The sequence below is a fragment of the Stegostoma tigrinum genome, chromosome 43 (assembly GCF_030684315.1).
Source record: "Stegostoma tigrinum isolate sSteTig4 chromosome 43, sSteTig4.hap1, whole genome shotgun sequence".
In the NCBI taxonomy this organism is placed as follows: Eukaryota; Metazoa; Chordata; class Chondrichthyes; order Orectolobiformes; family Stegostomatidae; genus Stegostoma; species Stegostoma tigrinum.
This window is the reverse complement of record NC_081396.1, coordinates 7,998,721-8,007,522: the sequence shown is the minus strand read 5'-3', so window position 1 is coordinate 8,007,522 and position 8,802 is coordinate 7,998,721. Positions and strand designations below refer to the sequence as shown.

General features: G+C 44.4%; 1 protein-coding gene across 2 annotated transcripts; it reads left to right on the top strand.

The window, feature by feature from the left end:
- Positions 1 to 1,481: 1,481 nt before the first annotated feature.
- On the top strand, positions 1,482 to 8,462 carry LOC125449005 (zinc finger protein 239-like). 2 transcript variants are annotated; one of them, XM_048524556.2, is made up of 2 exons: positions 1,482 to 1,535; positions 2,270 to 8,462. In XM_048524556.2, the coding sequence occupies exon 2, from the start codon at positions 2,778 to 2,780 to the stop codon at positions 3,717 to 3,719; it is 942 nt and encodes a 313-aa protein (XP_048380513.1). In that variant the 5' UTR covers positions 1,482 to 1,535; positions 2,270 to 2,777; the 3' UTR covers positions 3,720 to 8,462. The 2 variants fall into 2 exon arrangements, with proteins under 2 accessions (XP_048380513.1, XP_048380512.1); XM_048524555.2 differs by having other exon boundaries at positions 1,510 to 1,729.
- Positions 8,463 to 8,802: the final 340 nt, after the last annotated feature.

The following is an 8,802-nucleotide window of genomic DNA, read 5'->3' as shown; positions in this document are numbered from 1 at the left end:
ATATACCTGATCCTTCTATTTTCCCTTGTATGTCTTGCAAGTTTATAGCCACCATATAATCAAACACTAAGATAAATAAGTTAAATATGCATTCCTTTCATATGTCTATGTTGACTCTACACAGTCCTGTTCTTATTTTTCATTGTCCTGTTATCACTTCCTTTATGATAGTCTGTAGCATTTCTCTGCAACTAATGCTAACGAACATTTCTGTAGTTGCCAATTTTATTTCTTCCTCATTTCTGAAAGGATGTACAGAATCCATTCCAGGGTCTGTTGACTTTTAGTGCAGGTGAAGACAGGGAGAAGAGATTTGGATTACTTCAAGTTTATAGGGGATATAATGTGCCAAGCTGGCTCGATATGTGTTGGAATGGTCACGTCTGGTGATATTAAAACTGTGAATACCGTTTCCAGCAGGAACTGAAAAATGACAATAATCTGTGGTCAGATGTTTTCAGGCTCATTATAACAGCAACACACAAATCAGTTTGCTTCAACACTGGAGTGTTCCCATGGTAACTTCTTCACATTCCCTGTCCCAAAAAGAGCATCTTGACTAGTTTTTCCTTATAATGAAAGGCCCTTATGCCAGCAGATATCTGAGGAGGATTGGCAGAGTAGAAACTTCACTGGATCAACAACCTAGAAACTCATGCTAAAGTTTGGGGTTTGGAATCCACGATGGTGTATGGGGAAGTGTGAACTCGATTTACAAAAAAATCTCGACTAATTAGCCAGCCTAATAGTATCCATGCAACCACTGCTGATTGCTGTAACAACCCATGTGGTTTACATGTTTTCCAGAGAAGGGAAATCTGTCGTCCTCATCTGATCTGGTCAACATTTGACTCCAGATACATAGCAATGTGGCTTACTCCTAAAACCCTCCAAGCAATTAGGGATGGGCATAAAATGCTGCGCTAGCCAGAGATGCCCACATTGAATGAATAAAAATAAGTCTTCTTCTATACACATCCAAGACCTTAACATCTTTCCTCTTATATAGAGAAAATATTCTGCCCGTTTATAAGGTTTTGGTATGATCTCCTGGCTTTTATATTCTATATTTTATATATATATATTTTATATAAGACACTGATTTTCTGAAGAAGGTAAGGGTCTAAGCCCGAAACGTCAGCCTTCCTGCTCCTCTGATGCTGGTTGGCCTGCTGTGTTCATCCAGTTTTACACCTTGTTATCTCAGATTCTCCAGCATCTGCAGTTCCTACGACCACTAGACCTGTTTGCAGTATGGTTGAAGAATCGGAGTCGGGGAGGGAGGACAGGGGGGATTTCGTGCAAGCTAATTCTGTGTTTCGTGTATTGTTTTCCCTGCCTTCAACCTCGATGTTTTTTTAAAAAATTCCCGAAAGCTCGTCGCATCATTCGATGCCGGATGCTTTACCCAGAATCTCTCGAGAAGCGGAATGTGCCGTTTCAATGAGATGAGGCGACCATTGCGCCTGCGCTGTCCATTCCGGACTTCTCCGCATGCGCGGGCCTTGCCGTCGAGGCGGGCTGAGCAAGCCGTGGTGAGTTGGTAGTTGTCGGCGGTTATGAAGCGAGGGACAGGAGGGGACCCGTTGTGAGGTGCTACAAAGGTATATAAAGGTCGTGTCGACCAGACCTTTCGACTAATGGCTGACGGGATTAGGCTCCGCCGCTGCAGAGGTCAGACCTGGTTCGCTGCAGCCGTGACCGTGGGTTGTGACCTGTCGCCATATTGGTAAGGGAAGGACCGATGACGGTGGCAGGGTGGCCATCTTGATAAGGGAATAGACGTTTCCCATTCATGACCATGTCACCAAAGGGGCTGGTGAACTGAACCCAGCCAGAGCACGAGGGGAGCAAAAGATGGAGTAAAGTAAAACGTAATGTTCTAGAGAAGCTAAGCAGATCTGGCAACACAGATAGTAGGAACTGCAGATGCTGGAGAATCTGAGATAACAAGGTGCAGAGCTGGATGAACTTAGCAGGCCAAGCAGCAGAGGAGCAGGAAGGCTGCTGTTTCGGGCCTGCACCGTTCTTCAGAAATGGGGCCATTTCTGAAGAAGGGTGTAGGCCCGAAACGCCAGCCTTCCTGCTCCTCTAATGCTGCTTGGCCTGCTGTGTTCATCCAGCGCTATACTTTGTTATGTCAGGTCTGGCAGCATGTGAGGAGGAAACATAAGTTAACATTTCGAGTCCCATATCACCAGCATGTCCAATGTTCAGAAGGATAGCCATCACTGGACTCAAAACATTAACACTGTTTCTCTCTCCACAGGTGCTGCCGAGTTTCTCCAGTACTTTCTGATTATCATTCAGTCCTCCAGCATCCGCGCTACTTTGCTTTTGTTCAAGAAATGGTGGAGACAGTGCCACGAGTTTGGATTTCGTCGTGATAGGATTTACAGCTCGGCATACAGACGGTGATGACTTTTGTCTTGACCTTTCAGAGAGTATCAGAAAGAGAGCACCTGCGAGTGAGAGATTCAAAACCAACTCAACATCACACCCAAATATATTAGCGTTATTTGATTCATCAGGACCTCAGTGGCATTGGCCCTTGAATGGGGAAGTCGAAATATTTGATCTGTCTTTGGGAAACATCATTATGAGTGGAAAAGTACCATGATACATACATACCTAAGTGACTGTTTTCCAGTGAACTGACTGTGAAAAAAGCTTTAACCAGTTACATATCCTGAAAAGAAATCACAGCAGGGAGAAACTGTACATGCGTTCCATATGTGGACAAGGCTTACTTTGGTCATTAAACCTAGAGAGAACACATGCACACCCTCACTATGGAAAAACCATGTAAATGTTGGGACTGCGGGAAGGGATTCAGTTACCCATCCCAGCTAGAAACTCATCGACGCAGTCACACTGGGGAGAGGCCTTTTACCTGCACCCTGTGTAGGAAAGGATTTGCTTTGTCATCCAGCCTGCAGTTACACCAGCGGGTTCACAGTGATGAGCGACCTTTTAAATGCACTTACTGTGGGGACTGCTTTAAAATCTCTGCAGATCTAATTAAGCACCAGCTTGTTCACACTGATGAGAGGCCGTTTGGTTGCTCTTACTGTGAGAAACGATTCAGACAGTCATCACACCTCATTCAACACCAGCGGGTTCACACCGGCGAGAGGCCTTACACCTGCTCCGTGTGCGGGAAGGGATTCACTCATGCATCTAACCTCCGGACACACCAGAGAGTTCACACTGGGGAGAAGCTGTTCACTTGCTCAGTGTGTGGGAAGGGATTCACGCAATCATCCAATCTCCGGACACACCAGCGAGTTCACACGGGGGAAAGACCATATACCTGCTCTCGGTGTGGGAAGGGATTCACGAATTCATCCCACCTTCTGACACACCAACTTGTTCACTTTGATAAGAGAGCTTTCAAATGTTCTGACTGTGAGAAGAGCTTCAAAAGCAAAAAGGATCTGCTGATACACCAGCGAATTCACACTGGGGAGAGGCCATTTACATGCTCTATGTGTGGAAAAGGATTCACACTGTCATCCAACCTTCTGACACACCAACGCACCCACAGTGAGGAGAAGCCATTCACCTGCTCCATGTGTGGGAAGGGATTCAATCGATCATCGAACCTGTTGAGACACCACCGGGTCCACACCAGCGAGAGGCCATTCAACTGCTCTGTGTGTGGGAAGGGATTCACTCGATCATCTCACCTGCTCAGACACCAGCAAATTCATGAATGACTTTAGAGTGTTATAGACTGTCGTTAATTATATCCTTTACTTTGTTTTTTTTATTCCTTCATGGAATGTGCATGTCACTGGCTAGATCAGCATTTACTGCTCATCCCTAGTTGCCGAGAAAGTGGTGGTAAGTTGCCTTTTTATGAACAAAGTGCTGCAGTAACACCCCCAGTACTGTTATGGAGGGAGTTTCAGAATTCTTACCCACAACACTAATGGAACTGCAATATGGTCAGTGACTTACAGGAGAACTTGCAGAGGGTAGTGTTCCCTTGCATATGCTATTCTTGTCTAGCTGAAAGTGACCATGGATTTGGAAAGTACTGTCTATGATTCTTCCAGAGTTCGTTGTGACAGAGAATTCCAAAGATTCCCAACCTCCTGAATTAAAAATAAATGACTGCAGCTCAGATCTAAGTGGCATCCCTTTGTCTTTAAATTGTGCCTCTGGTCCTAGACTCCCAAACTAGGTGAAACATCTTATCTGCATTTACCCTGTGTAAATTTCAATGAGATCACCTGTGATTCTTCTAAACTATGCAATACACATCCCGTTTGCCCAAACTCTCATAGGATCGACCTGCCATCCCGGGAACAAGTCTGGTGAACCTTTGATGCACTCCCTCTATGAAAATAATATCTTTCCTGAGATTATGAGATCAAAACTGCGAAATGACTGCTGGACTACCCACACCTCTTGGCATCAGGGTAGCCCACAAACCCACCAACACACTCAAACAGCAGCTAATGAACTTAAAAGACCCTATACAGACAACAAGCAAAACGAACGTCATCTACAAAATACCTTGCAAGAACTGTGACAAACACTACATTGGACAAACAGGCAGAAAGCTAGCCACCAGGATACATGAACATCAACTAGCCACAAAACGACATGACCCACTATCACTAGTATCCTTACATACAGATGAGGAAGGACACCACTTTGATTGGGACAACACATCCATCCTAGGACAAGCCAAACAGAAACATGCACGGGAATTCCTAGAAGCACGGCATTCCAACTGGAACTCCGTCAACAAACACATTGATTTGGAGCCAATCTACCATCCTCTGACAAAAAGAACAGGAAATGACATCACCAACCCAAGGAAACCTAAACATATAAATAGAAAGCGGGACATAACACCAGCGCATCGTCGGAGGCTCACTGATGATGTTACCTAGAATGGTGACGAAACGTCTGAAAACTAACCTTCCAGCTCAGCGAGCAAACTCACATCCAGAACCTCAACCTGAGCTACAAATCTTCTCAAAACGCCTTGAGTGTTGTTGGAGTTGCATTCATCCAGACAAGATCTCACCACCCTCCTGAACTGTGTTGTTTAGAAGATGGACAGGCTTTAGGGAGTCAGGTAGTGAGTTACTCACTGCAGGATTTCAAGTTTCTGTTCTGCTGTTCTAGACACAGAATGTATATGGCTGGTTCTGTTCAGTTTCTGTTCAACAGTAATCCCAAGGATATTGATAGTGGTTGATTCAATTATAATAATGGCATTAAATGTCAAGGAGTGATAGCTAGATTCTCCCTGGTTGGATATGTTTGTTACCGAATGTTTATGTGGTACAAATGTTATTTGCCACTTCTCAGCCCTAGCCTGAATATTTTCCAAGTCCTGCTTCATTTGTTCATGGACTGCTTCAGTATCTGAGGAATTCCAAAAGAATTCATAGTATCATACAGTACAGAAACAGACCTTCAGTCCAACTTGTCTGTGCCAACCAAACATCCCAATCTGACCCAGTGCCATTACCAACATTTCATGCACAGCCCTGTAAACCGTTCCTTTTCATATACCCATCCAGATGCCTTTTAAATGTAATTGTACCTACCTCCACCATTTCCTCTGGCAGTTCATTCCATTCACGTACCACCCTCCAGTTATAGACTTCCCCATGCTAGAAAAAAAGAGTTTGGCTATTCACCCTATCTATGTCCCTCATGATGTAATAACCTCTATAAGATCACCCCTCAGTCTCCTACACTCCAGGAAAACGTGCCCCAGGCTACTCAGCCTCTCCCTGTAACTCAAACCCTTCAGTCCCAGCAACATCCTTGTAAATCTTTCCTGTGCCGTCTCAAGTTTAACAACATCTTCTCTATAGAAGGGTGACCAGAATTGTACGCAGTATTCTAAAAGTGGCCTTACCAATGTCCTATAGAACTGCAACGTGACATCCCAACTCATTCAGAACCACTGAAAGCAAACATGCCAAATGCCTTCTTCACCACCCTGTCTACCTTCAACTCCCCTTTCAAGGAATTATGTACCTGCACCCCTCAAACTCTTTGTTCACCAACACTCCCCAGTGCCCTGCCGTCAACTGTATAAGTCCTTGCTTGGTTTGCCTTATCAAAATGCAACACCTCAAATTGATCTAAATTATACTCCATCTGCCAGTTCTTGACCCATTGGCCCATCGAATCAAGGTCCTGATGTACTCTGAGATCATTTTCTCCACTGTCCACAGCATCATGTATTTTGGTGTTATCTGCAAACTTACTCACCATACTTTTTATATTTACATCCAAATCTTGTATATAAATAACAACAAGCAGTGAACCCAACACCAATTCTTGTGGCACACCGCTGGTCACAGGCCTCTGTAATTTCACATTCCCCTTTCTAACTCCTGATTATTTCCATTCTAAGACCTTTTCTTACCTTTATGGATGAGTACCAGCTCCCTGTACTTTCCAGAGTGTCTCTCCCAGCCTTGGGAGCTAGGGAAGGTAGCAGTGTCAAATCTGAGATCATGGAACACAAAATCAAGTCTTTTTATCAATCTTAATGACCAGGCGCAGTGTGTGCCCCACTGCATCTCTCCACACCTTTGATAAGCAAATAGAACATCCTGCCTGTAGACCTGGGGTTTAAGTGTAAATCCACTCAGTAGATATATAGAGGAGGTTGACAGGACTGATACCCTTGAATCAGTGTATTGGCTAACGTGGGTTGGTTGCACTGACTGGGCTTGTTTCCACTGGAGCCTCGAAGAGTGAGCAGTGACTTGATTGATGTGTGTAAAATAATGAATGATCCTGACACATGGATAGGGTGCCACAGTGGTTTAGTGGCTAGCACTGCTGCCTCACAGTGCCAGCGACTCAGGCTCAATTCCACTCTCAGGCACTCGTCTGTGTGGAGTTTGCACGTTCTCCTCGCATCTGCATGGGTTTCCTCTAGTGCTCCGGTTTTCCTCATGTAGTCCAAATATGTGCAGGTTAGGTGGATTACACATGCTAAATTGTTCATAGTGTCCAGGGATGTACAGGTTAGATGGGTTAGCCTTGAAAATGAGGGGTCACAGGGACAGGGTAGGTCTAGGTGGGATGCTGATCAGGGGGTTGGTGCAGACTCAATGGACCGAATGGCCTGTTTCCACACTGTGGGGATTTTATGATTCTGTGACATGAAAGTGATGTTTTCCTCATGTTGTCCAGTCTGGGGAACACTGTTTATAAATTAGAGAGTCACCCTTTCAAGACAGGGGTAACCTCAGAGTGTTGTGCAGTTTTGCACCTCGCTGCCTTATGTGGCCGAGGATTCATTCAATATTTTTCAAGATTGAGGCGTGAAATTTCTTGTTTGGGGGTGAATCTAGGTTTATTAGGGGGACAGGGGAATTAGAATGTGCAATTCAAAACGCAGATAGATCAGCCAAGATTTTCTTGGACGGCAGAGCAGGTTTGAGGAGCTGAATGGTCTACTCCTGATCTTATTTAGTATGTCTGCATGAAACAACATGGTCAGCATGACCATTGTCAGTTTTCTGTTGTACTGTGCTGTGGGCCTGTTTCATTGGGTCATAGTCTCACCTGGACCAAGAAGTGATGGAGAGGCGTCCCACTTGAGATTCATGAGCACAAAGACAGTCCAGTGCAGCATGGAAGGTGTGTTGCAGCTCCAAAAGTGCCATTTTTAGCATATGACATTACATCAAGGGCCTATCCATCATTCTAGTCGATGTAAATTAATCCATGGCCGTTATTTCAAAGAAGAACAGTGCAGTGATCTCCAGTGCCCTGCTAAATATTTATCCCACAATCACTAAAGTGTGCATCTGATCATTATCACATTGCTGCTTGTGGAGTCCTGCTGTCCACAAATTGGCTGCTGCATTTCTTGCAGTCTGATAGCTACTTTCAAAATGAAGTCACTAATTGTCATAAAATATTTGGGGGTGTGCCAAGGTTGTGAAAGGTGCTGTGTAAATGCAAATCCCTCTTTTCTAAGTATTTTAATCACAATTAAAAATCTCTGATGCTTTCTGCCAGTGAGACCTGTGGTGTTATAAAATGTGGGTGTATATTTTGCTCATGTCAGCTGTGACTGTGTAGAATGGGGATGTGGAACATGCTGGTCTTTGCGTGGAGAAGGGTTACAAGGCAGTTGTATTTGTCTGCAAGAGAGAGTCTTGTGGCTGGCAGCTGGAACCACACAGATATCCTTGTGGCTATGATTGAGAGAGCCAGATCATTAAAAAACACAACTAACAAATTAAAAATAAAAATCTCAACTGCAGCCACAGCCTGTTCAAAGTCTCCTCTTACCCTTGATCTGAATCCACTGAATTATCTCTGCTGTCTTAATGGGTAACTATCGTCTGTCTATATTACAACAGTGCTCAGAGCTGTGGATCCTCTATATAATCCCTGTCTTCTGGAGAGGAAGCTATCCTCTCTCTCATCACAGAGCCCAAAGCTCCGAATTGCTGTATTACCTGGATGGGTAACTGTCCTCTATTATTGTGTTGCCGTTAATAAACTCAGTAAAAGACAGTCTGTTGTTTCGAGTTTGATTATCTGGTGTCTGAAACTACAGGAGTCAAAAAGATGAACAAGGAAACACATCATGGCCCAAACCTCTAACTCAGTACTCACAGGAGAGAGTCCTATCTAACGTCTCAAGAGGATAGGATAGTGGAAGGTGCCTGATTATGTCCCTAGTCACTATGGCAATAGACCAAAGCTTCTCTGACAGCACCTTCCAAAGATGTGACCTCTACCCACCTGGAAGGATAAGGAGTCTCAGACATGATGGGAACACCACAACCTTCA